The sequence below is a fragment of the Pelophylax lessonae genome (genome assembly GCF_965119305.1).
Source record: "Pelophylax lessonae genome assembly, chromosome: 7".
Classification (NCBI taxonomy): Eukaryota; Metazoa; Chordata; class Amphibia; order Anura; family Ranidae; genus Pelophylax; species Pelophylax lessonae.
The window spans coordinates 124800157-124812101 of record NC_138774.1 but is presented as its reverse complement, the minus strand read 5'-3'; the positions used below and the strand labels follow the sequence as shown (position 1 = coordinate 124812101).

The 11945-nt window shown below is 43.0% G+C and overlaps 1 protein-coding gene across 2 annotated transcripts; it reads left to right on the top strand.

Moving 5' to 3' along the window:
• The first annotated feature begins 307 nt into the window (after nucleotides 1–307).
• On the top strand, nucleotides 308–9593 carry RBMX (RNA binding motif protein X-linked). 2 transcript variants are annotated; one of them, XM_082262879.1, is made up of 9 exons: nucleotides 308–431; nucleotides 3697–3816; nucleotides 4008–4114; nucleotides 5176–5305; nucleotides 6200–6316; nucleotides 6430–6553; nucleotides 8187–8309; nucleotides 8414–8499; nucleotides 8996–9593. In XM_082262879.1, exons 2-9 carry the CDS (start codon nucleotides 3702–3704, stop codon nucleotides 9301–9303), a joined length of 1110 nt encoding a protein of 369 aa, XP_082119005.1. In that variant the 5' UTR covers nucleotides 308–431; nucleotides 3697–3701; the 3' UTR covers nucleotides 9304–9593. The 2 variants fall into 2 exon arrangements, with proteins under 2 accessions (XP_082119005.1, XP_082119004.1); XM_082262878.1 differs by having other exon boundaries at nucleotides 309–431; nucleotides 5176–5314.
• Nucleotides 9594–11945: the final 2352 nt, after the last annotated feature.

Below are 11945 nucleotides of genomic sequence, written 5' to 3'. Positions count from 1 at the left end.
GCATTCTAATTCCCACTGTCCCACTCACTTCCTATCCTCCAGTGTCTCTGGGAACAGGGAAATAAGGAGAAATCTCCCCAGCAGACAGCAGACAATGAATACTAAAGGTTTGGCTGGACTTTATAGAATGGCACTACTGTATAAAATACATGAATCTGACTACTGCACCATTGTTTCCACATGTTGAGTGGAACTTACAGCTTTATTGTTTATGATGATAGGTTAGTAACATAGTTTAGTCACACCAGAGTCTCCCGCGGAGCACAGCGCCCCTACAGGCGCCACATATATCTGACCCGCCGTCACCGGCGGCTAAAATCCGGGCCCTCAGCCTCGTTGTGGAGACGTGACGTCAGACCTATTTAAACCAGACACGTTCTTTGTCCGCGGTCATTTTGTTGCGCAGCGGTTCGTGAGAAGTGAGCTGAGAGGTAAGTTGGCGGAATTTTAGGCCGCATGCGCAGTTAGTCAGCGGCTATAACGGCTGTTGTACGGGGAAGGGCACGCAGCGGCGGCCGCCGCCATTTCAGGGCACGCTGTGTTTTATTTCGTTATGGCGGAAATCAGTCATGCCGGGCCGCGGGGAGTGGCGCGAAGGGGTGGATTGTACTTGTAGGCCCTATGTGACCCGGTTATTGCAGGGATGTATAATCATGGGGGTCATAGTACGGAGTGGAGTAGCGGAGCTCCCACACGCTGTGTGTGAGGAGAAGAGGGCCGGCCGCGTGCTTCTTCCTCCGCCGCCATTTTGTGTGAGGCTGGGAGGTTTCCTGTGCGGACACAATGGCCGCTGCCTGTGTGTGGGTGAGGGGCATACCACACACCGCTGGGGGGGGGGGGGTTACTCACTAACTTTGGCATTACCTTCCTGATATTAGTAGCGGGTCCTCGTACTTAGCGTGTGATGTATATTGAGGTCAGTGAAGGCGCCTTCTGGGGTTCTATACAGATCTGGTTCCCACAGGCCTAGATTTGATCTATGAATGGGGAGCTGTGCCAATCACCAGGCCTCAGCGCTCATTCACTGTCTTCCGTTCTATGTAATATTGGGGCGGGTAATATTTTGTTGCACAGGTTACTTTTTAAACGTTTATTAAAGTTTTCATAATATTTCCCTGAGGCTCCATTCACACCTAAGGCCCTGTTCACACCTGAGTGTATTTCAGCTCATAAAACGCTTATCTCCGAAGTCTCAAAATCCCATTAATTTCAATGGCCTCTGTTCGCATGTGAGAGATTTGTTGCCTGAAGCTCAAGGTACGTTTTTTTGGCAGATTACCAGCGTTTTTGTTAGATGTCAATGCCTGCCTCCAAACGCCTGTAAAAAAAAGCCCAGAAAACGATACGCTCACGTGTGAATGGGGCCTGAGCATAAATATTTCAGGTGTTTAGATGCAAGCATTGACCTTTAACGCTTGTAATCTGCTAAAGAATCTCATGTACTTTTTTGTGCTTCAGGCATTTTACTTTAGGTGACAAAACACTCATGTGAACAGGGGCCATTGAAACAAATGGGAATTTGGTTTTTTGGGCATTTTGAGACTTCAGAGATGAGTTTTCCAGCACGCAGGTGTGAACAGGGCCTCAATCCATGTATACATCATTGTGGTTTTGTCACACAGGGCCAGTTCCTTAAGGCTAAGTTCACATGTAGGCGTTTTGGGGAGTTTTTGTGCTCTAAGATCAGCTCAAATGCTCAACAAGACAAATCCTATTCGTTTCAATGGCCCCTGTTCACATCTGAGTGTTTTGACGTTTTAAGCAAAACGCCAAAAAAAGTACATGAGCTTCTTTTTGGGCAGACTACAGGCGTTTATTTTTTTCCCATTGGTCACTTGTCAATCTAAAAATGCCTGCACAAAAACGCCTGTAAAACTCCTGTAAATAGCAACGCCAAGATGTGAACGTAGCCTTACTTAAATTAGGTGACCCCCCCCCCCCATGTGCGCCATTGTCACCTGAAATAATGCCTCTTGATTGTCGTATCACATGGAGCTTGGAGTGTCGTTAAGGGATAATGCCACAAAAACGCATGTTGTGCAGCAATCTCCACGTAATTCGGAATCCTGGCCATTCTGCCTGCTATTCTGAGGCCCCAGTCACAGCCGCGTGTTCTGAAAGCATGAAAAATGCACACCACACTTGTGTAGAAAACCCGTATTTTGTCACGTAATAAAAACCCACATACTGGAACGCGGCAGAATGCTCCATGAGCTACTTTGGGGTGCTTAGGGATGCTCATTCAAACGAATGGCCCTATGGTGTTGTGTGAAAAACCTGATACCTTGACACGTTGGTGTGAATGAGGCCTCAGTTGATAGTAAGGCTTCTTGTGCACTGTACTCCTAGGGGTGTCGGACAAGGTTTTTTTTTATTATTAAAATATGCCTCGTCAATTGTTTATAAGCTGTAGTAATTGGATTTGGGAGTGGGGAATAGAAGAGGGCAGAGAAATGCTGCTAAACACCAATGCGTCCAAACACAAATTAACGCCAAAATGCTTCTAAAGGTGTTTACAGCTGCTTTTTCCTGGCATTGGTACTTGCTTTTTAAAGCGCCCTGTGTGCATGAGGCCTAAAGGTTAACATGACTATTCTTAAGGGTTTCCTCCTTCCTACTATGTATAAAAAGACCTGGGTACTTATTCTTAGTCTGGTCATGTAATCAGCAACTCTGGTTCCCTTGTGACAGGAGAGGAGGGGGTGCTGACAGCAGCATGGTCATGGGAGGCTGTGGGGGGTGTCTGTTTCTGGAATTTGTAGCCAATGGCTCCTGTAGCAGCCTCCATATTCAGTGAGGTAGAGAGGCCTGTCTCTGGATCAAGAGAGGGGGGGGGGGGCTTATGACGAGGGTTTTTGCCTTAATGTAGAGAAGGGATTCAGGTAAAACCTTTACAACCACTCTGACTCAATACACCGTGTTGGGAATCTGTTGACCTGCAAGGACATGCATTGCACTGTGTATTACAGCAGAGGTCCTGCATTTGTACAGAGCATAGGACAATTTTTGTGCCATAAATTCGTGCATCTGGTGTGAATGAGCCCTAATCTTTAGCCGAATGCTGGGTCTGAGACATTTTTTTTCCTGACCTAAGGAGCCAGCTTTAATGTTATCGAGTTATTGGGCACAAAGGTCTGCTGCAACACACTCGTGCACGGAGTTAGAATGCACCCCAACATGGGAAGAATCCCTTTTTTTTACTAGAATGTACATTGTGTGCTGTAGCCTAGTTTTATGTGCATTGTAGTGCTATTCAGAATGAATGGCAATGCTGTATACACTGCCAGGAAAGTACATTTAGGTTTAGCGTTTTAAAATCTAGTTGGCAAACGTAAATTGTGCTGGATGTTTAAAGGTTAATTTTTTCACAAAAATATGACAGGTTAACGAACACTCAACACCCTCACCACCCCTTGGGTGCAAGTATTCTACATAATCCACATCAGCTGGAATAACTTGCCAATTGAAAAGTCCCTAAACAGAGTTGTAGGCTGTAAAGGTGCACATGGCTCACAAATGAGAAGTGCTCTTTGGTCAGAGGTGGCTATATGACCACGCTGACCAATGAGGATCGGCAATGTGTAGGAATAGAAGGGGAGGATCATATATGTGCCACATATTGGCGTGTCAGTCACTTTGTCGTGAAAAGGGGGAATTTCTTAATTGAGTTGTATAACTTTATTGCTCCAATTTCAGATCAAATGACAATGTTGGAAGCAGACCGCCCTGGGAAACTGTTCATTGGTGGCTTGAACACAGAGACTACAGAGAAGGCTTTGGAAGGAGTATTTGGCAAATATGGCCGTATAGTAGAAGGTGAGAATCTCATGTTGCAGTGTTAAATACAAGCTATGATGAACATATGGCATTGATCAGGTTGAGCTGATAGAGCCTATTTGTCCTCTAAGAAGTTCTGAGCTTTTTTTAACACTACGTGCGGTGTACTTTGCTAGTACTGCTGGTTACTGAAATAGAACTATTTTAATTGCATGGTTTTCTCTTTGCAGTACTTTTAATGAAAGACCGTGAGACAAACAAATCCAGAGGGTTTGCCTTTGTCACATTTGAGAGCCCTGCAGATGCTAAGGACGCTGCAAGAGAATTAAATGGAAAGGTGAGATTCGTGTTGCTTAAAATTTGAAAGAATAAACTTTTGCATTAAGTGCTGGAAAGGAATGACACAGAAGGGTACCGTAAGATTTGCGCATAAAATCGGCGCAACACGGTGGATATTTGAATTAAAGTACAAAAATTGAATATTGAGTGTTAGATGAAATCAAGTGGCTTGCTAGCACTATAAATGCTTCCACAGCACATCTAAGACTAATAGTAAAGAGAAGTGCAGCACCACTTAAAATATATGAATGTTAAATGTGCAAATAAAGTGAGTGCCATACATAGATATACACAATCACAATTCATATGAATATAAATCGTGCATAAAAATATTGTTCCTTAAAATCTCACAAGATGAATATATAAAACCCCAATTAGAATATTCATGTTTATGCAAAAATTCCAAAACCTCAAATATATAATATTAAATGTATGAAAGTCCAGTGCAAAAATGTCAAGATGTGGACTACAAAAGCCAGAAAGTGCTGGTGCTTGAGAGTGAATCTTCAGACTTAAAATATCTTCCACCACATACAATTGGCACCTCACGTTCTTACCCGTGTCGTCAGTGGGTCAGAACAAGCTGTTCCCAGAAAGGGATATAATCGTGTGGATGATAATCAGCCAGTATCTTGTGAAATGCGATCCTCCACACTCAGTCCTTAGCGATTTCTCCAATGGGAGACAAAAATGGGGACAAATCTAGTGCTCTGTGTATAGCTTTATTAGGGCAAAAATACAATAGATATCCTACTCACATTTTCAGGCACAATCAGCTGCGTAGGCTTGATAACACAATCCTCTCAATAGTGAGATGTAGAGCGAGGAGACATCCGGAGCCTATCAGAAGGCACCATAGCTCCGTGGACTAAAGTGCTATAGCTTTTTTTTGTAAGCTGTCTTGTAAATTCTGCCAAGCTGTACTGAACAACCAGGAAAACTAGAATTCTTTGTTTTTCTGTTTAATGTAGTGGTCTGCTTGAGATTGCCATAAGGTATATACTGTACAATATTACAGGCTTGCTTTTAGCTGACTATAACCATGTTCTATCTCTTTAGGCACTAGATGGAAAGCCAATCAAGGTGGAGCAAGCCACAAAGCCATCCTTTGGAGCGGGCAGTAGGCGTGGGCCACCACCTCCGCCAAGAAGTCGTGGCCCTCCTAGAGGTCTTAGAGGGTCCAGAGGAGGTGATTATGGTATTGCTTGTAACTTTGGGTTACAGTTTATTTCTATTTAAATATATATACATTATATACCGTATTTACTTGAGTATAAGATGACCCAAATAGAAGCCGAGGCCCCTTATTTTACCACAAAAATTGAAAAATGATTGACTCAAGTATAAGCCTAGGGTGGGAAATGCAGCAGCTACTGCACCACCACGAGACCCAAAACGGGCTGTGGGCATGGTACAGGAGAATGCAGGGCTGTGGGCATGGCATAATGGCAGGTAGTGCAGCTGTGGAGGAGTCTCACTTGCCTGTTCCTGAGGTGCGTTGGATTTAAAAATGGCGCTAACACGCCGCATGCGCTCCCGCTCGGGGAAAGCTCGTATACGTTCGGCTATTCCCGAGAATAGCTGAATGTGCATGGTCTTTCCCGAGCGGCAGCGCATGCACGGTGACATGTTGGCAGCGCCATTTTTAGATCTAAGGCACCTCAGAAGCATGTTGGGCCGGCCGGGGACTTTTTTTTTTTTTTTTCTCGTATAAGCCGAGGGGGGTTTTTTCAGCACAAGAAAATGTGCTGAAAAAAAAACTGCTTATACTTGGGTATATACAGTACATGCGTGTGTTTTTTTTTTTTTTTTTTTTTTTTTTTTTTTTTTTATAGACCTAGTTTATTGGAGGCACTCCCCATATGAAAGCCTGGCTTTTTTGCTCATGCCTGACCTGTAATTTCAAGTTGATGCGAAGCACCACACAGAAGTATATTAAATAATGGCATCCTATGTCTCCCAGTCCTTAGTGCTAATTCATAGCGCTTTTGCCATCATTCACCTAAAACACTTATTACTAGGAACAGGTGACTCTTGGCACCTATGTAGTAATTGTTTCACTTTGTATCTTCACAAACACTAGGTTCTTCAAGAGGTGGGATGCCACTGAAAAGAGGGCCTCCACCTCGCAGCGGTGGCCCTCCACCTAAAAGATCTGCCCCTTCTGGCCCTATCCGCAGCAGTGGCATGAGTGGACGAGGTATTTATAATTGTTTTTTTTTTTAAAGTTTAAAAAAAACCCCTCCCCCACCCCATACAACTTGTCAGTATTTGAAGTCTTATAATTTTGCCTCCCAATTTTTTTTTCTGCAGCTCCACTGTCGCGTGAAAGGGACAGCTATGGTGGGCCACCCCGCAGAGATTCACTGCCATCACGCAGGGATGAATACATGTCACCAAGAGATGATGGTTACAGTGCAAAGGATCGCTATGATAGGTAAGACCTATTAAGTAGCTTTTTTTACACAAGTCTTTACACCAGCTTTCTGTTTTTCCTCGTTGAAAGCTATACTAGAAGTCAATAATGGTTCTGTTAAGTATAAGCATGTAGCAGTGGCTGCTAATGGCCAGTGTTGTCTTCTATCCAGATACCTATTCAAATCTGTAGAGATGTCTGGATAGTTGCAGCCTGCTCAGTAGGTTTTTTTTTTTCCTGCATTGCACCGGTTTCTTTTAGGGCTCTTTCACACTTGTAGGCCATCAAAGGGACTCTGCTTTTCTGAGCAGGAGTATGACAGCTGTGTCCCGCGCTGTGTGCGGAGACACAGCTGTCAGTTCCCCATGCATCTCCATGGGGGAAATCTGATGGGAACGGACCGTCGGTTCGTTCTCATCCGATCACATTCGCTGGGCGGATGGAAAATGGGGTTTCCATCCGTCCAGATTTGACAGATCGGGTCGAATGTCAGCAGGCATGTCTCCGCTGACATCCGATGCCCCATAAGAATGCATGGGGGTACCGTTCAGATCTAAAACAATCTTATTATACTAGCCTGCTCTGTGCAATGGTATTGCACAGAGTGGCTCCAAACCTTTCCATGCCTCCCCCGTTGGTGCTCTAGGATCCTGTGTGCGGCACCATTGTAAACTGCTATATGGGGGGGGGCAGTGCACATGCGGGCTAGCTCCTAAGCTGGGCTGTTTGCTTCCATAGACACTCAGTGCATTATCAGCGGGCGGCAGGTGCCAATTGCTCCTGCCACTGCCTGTGTCCTGTGAGGAGAGACATGCCACTGCACAGGTACAGCACTGGATCAAGATAGGACTAGTGAAGTATGAGGTGGGAGGCCAAACAAATGACTTTGCAGGCATGGAATGCATTAGTGTAAATGTCTGCGCTTGGCACAGCTTTAAAGTATAGGTTTAAAAAAAAAAAACCTGGTATACTCCTGAAGTTGGTTTTGCACAGGGCAGTCAGGGTCCTCGGGTCCCTTGTTGCTGCTCCTAGCACCTCCCTCCTGTTGAATGCTCCCGCAGCTTGCTATGGAGCCATCTGAGCCAAGCTGCAGCTCCGTGTCCATTCAGACACGGAGCTGCAGCTTGGCCCTGCCCCCTCTTCCCTGATTGGCTGACGGCTGCAGGAGCCAATGGCACCACAGCTGTGTCTCAGCCAATCAGTAGGACGAGTCCTGGACAGAGGTGGGGCGCAGGTAAGCATTAGGAGGTGCTGGGGAGGCTGCTATACACAGGCCTTTTTATTAATGCAAAGAATGCATTAAGTTAAACCTTCTGACTTTACAACTCCTTTAAAGTCTCACCTTTGAGTTTGTTTATGGAGTGAGGAAGGCATAGATCCTGTTAAGTTTACCTGCTGTTACACCCAATGGAGAGGGGTTTATTTATCTTCTCAGTACTTTCCTTGTAATGTTCTAAAGTCAAAACAATTTTTATCTGAGTTCCCGCATTAAGGTGCAAAATGTTTAGGTAGCTGTATTCAGCCCCCCCCCCCCCCTTGTACTTAAGGAAATGGCAGAAGCTCAGTGATGAACTCTTGATACTTAGTCTTCCTATTTTAAACAAAACACAGTAAAACAGAAAGCAGTACCTAAGCATCTCTTGTCTTTTTTCAGTTATTCAAGAGACTATGGCAGCTCCAGAGATTCAAGAGATTATGCACCGCCTCCACGAGATTATGCTTATCGGGATTATGGTCACTCAAGTTCCCGTGATGATTATGGATCAAGAGGTTATAGGTATGTTTTTAATGACTGTATTAGGTTTAGTCCATAGCCTCTTTCAGTAAACTAGTTTAGATTACTTGTTGAATGTAAGACTAAACTTGCTGTCTTGTGTTCAGTGATCGTGATGGCTATGGGGGACGCGATAGAGATTACTCAGATCATCCAAGTGGCGGTTCTTACAGAGACTCTTATGAGCCCTATGGTAAGATGTTATCTTTTTTTTTATTTAGGGTTTTATTTTACAGGATACATGTTTGCCCCTCCTGAAGATTAAAAAAAATCCATTACACAGAAAATACTAATAGTATACTATTGTGGCAAAGTCTAGTTTTGTTCGCCCATACATGGGAGTTATGTTAAGTTGCACTACAGCAAGATTCATAACAAATCAACAGCAACTTTAGTATCCTCTGTTCAGGAGCTCCCCCAAAAAAAACATGCCAGTGACTCAAATGAAACTCCCTGGATATCATGTGGCAGAATCTCCACTACAAACTAAGCTACTATTCTGGAGTTCTTATTCAAACGAGAGCCTTTTTAGGTGTGCCTCATTCATAATATTATTTTTATCAACCAACTAGATTGTTTTACATGCAAACCTTTCCACTAGATTCCCTAATATACAGCTGCAAATATCAAATTGAAATGTAATATGTAACTCATAGTATTGCCCTATTGCCTGACCATTGACCCTGCAGGTAACTCACGTAGTGCCCCACCTACAAGAGGGCCCCCTCCATCATATGGTGGAAGCAGTCGCTATGATGATTATGGCAGCTCTCGAGATGGCTACGGAGGCAGAGACAGTTACTCAAGCAGCAGAAATGATATGTACTCAAGTGGACGTGACAGAGTTGGCCGTCAAGATCGTGGCCTGCCCCCTCCAATGGATAGAGGCTATCCACCTCCACGTGATTCATACAGCAGCTCAAGTCGGGGTGCTCCCCGTGGTGGCGGCAGAGGCGGAAGCAGATCTGATAGAGGAGGTGGCAGAAGCAGATACTAAAAGCAAAAAATCATTAAACATGGACCAAAGACATTCTGTAACAAGTAAAAGTGGCGTTTGCTCTGCATTTACCACCAGCGGACTACCAAGAGGAGTTTGTTTTTGTTTTTATTTATCTTATACTTTTTTTTACCTGTAAAAGTTTTCTCCTCCAAGTTTGATCATTTGAGGAAGTTAAAATGCTTAATCTTCAGATTTTGTTAGCTTTTCTCTGAAATGTACAATGTGTAGTATAAGTTGTGTATTAGTGTTGTAACTTTTTTCTAAAGTAAAGTCTCACTAAAAACAAATTTCATCTTATTTTATAATTCTCCCAAACGTCAATATTAAATGGATGCTACAAAAAGGAGTAGCTCGACTTCTATTTAACTTGTGAGTGTACCCATGAGACACAACAATCCCGAGTCTCCAAAACAAAATATATATCAAATGTTTATGTAACGGATCGTATGGTTTAAAATGCGCTAATCCTGGATGTGTACTCAACTAGCCTGCAGTTGTTGTCAAACAAGGATCCACACACCCAAGTTATGAATTAAAAACCTGATAACTGCTGTTGACCAAAGTAGTCCATCTTTCAAAGAAAACTAGCAAACCATATGTGCTGTTACTGTTTCAATGTATTTGCAAATCTGTAGTGTCACTTTTAAAGGAAAGAGTCTAAAGGCTAACGAAGAACCAAATGATGTCTCTGCCCAAAGACCATGGCAACCTAAAACAAGTGAATCAATCTACTGTAAACCACCAAAATCCAGTGAAACTGCAATAAGGGTAAGCAAAGTCAACTAGTATATTGTTTATTTTTTCAGTCTAAGTCAAAATTGCACTGCATATTCTCAGTGCACAATTCTATAAGTTTTGGAACGCAATGAAACCTGGAAAGGCACTGCTGGATAACTAGTTCAAAATATTATACTTGGATATAAAACAAACACTTAAACCAGTTGTATGGAAACGATGGATACCTTGCACTTGGCAGTAGAGATGTTTCACATTAAAGGCAATCTGTCCCCAAGACAAGCATTTGGACACGCAGGAGTTCCCTATATAAACTTAAAGGGTTTCAGTCAGTCAAGTCTTTTCAATGTGTCTGGATTAATGCACTGTAATACCAAATTCAGTCTGGGTGTGTCCACTTTGAATCTGTAACATGCAGGAACAAAGCACTGTTGAGCTCAAAGCTCTGCAGCTTTCTGCTATAGTCAGAGACTTGTAGAAGGTGCCTAAATTGCTGCATACGCAGGAATGGCAACACAAATTTACAAAGGAAATGCAGTTCAGTCTGATGTACAATACTAAGAATTTCACACGTGACAGATTCACTTTAATTGAGTGAAATTCTCTCTGGCTGACAATGTCGTCTCTAGCCTCCGGAAGTTCAAACAAGCCAAAGCACACTTTATAGATGGTTAACGTTCAACAGAAGCAGCCTATTGCCACATGCACACTTGCAATGACACATACCAACCCTCAAAAAAGTAAAAAAAAAAAAAAAAAAAAACTGGAGACCTACAAACTAACTAAACTAACCATGGCAGGCAGTGCACAGTGGAAACATGCCAAGTCATCCCAATGTTCCTTTCCAAACAAATGCCTCTGGATGCTGTAAAAATTCACCGGGCGGGGAGATTGGGTGGGGGGTATTTTTGTTTGAACATTTCCTCATGTGAGTTGTTTTGTTACAGGTTGAAGTTTTCCTGCTTGTTTCAGTATTGAGCTGCAGGGTTATGTTCTCCTTTCTGAGCAAATTCTGAAAAGAGATTCTACTCAAAAGATCGGGTAAGTTTGGGCATTACATAGAACTTTATGCTTGTCCTTTTAGAATTTTATAAGCAATTTTTAGTGGGTTTGAGATCTCCTATAATGCAACACCACTTTGGTTTTTTTGCACATTGGTTTGTATGCCCATTAGTCAGTTTAGATTTGGTGGCTTCCAGCTATACTAGTGATCATTCAATTTGCACTGGCAGTTGCCTAAACATCAGCTGAGGCAGATACTGTCCTATGGCAAAGGAACTGGTCGGGCTTAAACCAATTTAAATGGTATAACTGACAGGTTTACTTCCAGCAGACCAGTGTGTAAGTCAGAAGAGCTGAGGGCGGAAATGTCAGCCTCCATTGAAGTCTCATAACCTGACCCTCGGTTCCCCCCTTTTCTTTTTTTTTTGGTCCATAAATAGGCCATTACTGAGGCAATGCTTCACCATTATAACTACTTTAGTGGGGTTTTTCATAATTTTTATTAAATTTTCATGTACAAAGGATAAGAGAAATGTCCATAGTCAAATACAAAAATGCTAAATAAGACAGTCAGAAACTTCAAGTATATTTTGCTATCGGACATCAAATAAAACCAGTGTTTTAGAAACCTAGACAATGAGAGGGAACATGTATAAACCAAACTTGGAGTCTTGATCCCCAGACACACAATTGTGCCCTATGATATCAGGTGTCAATAATCCATGTCTAGGTTCCTAGTTTTGAGTCTCCATTCACACTTGTGCAACTTTGGACATCAAAGTTGCATGACAAGTTTATCATGTTACAACGGTAAAAATGATCATTCATAAATGTGCAACTTCAAAGTAGTTCATGCATAACTTTCATGTGACTTGAGGGCCCTTGACTTCAGTGTTCACCCT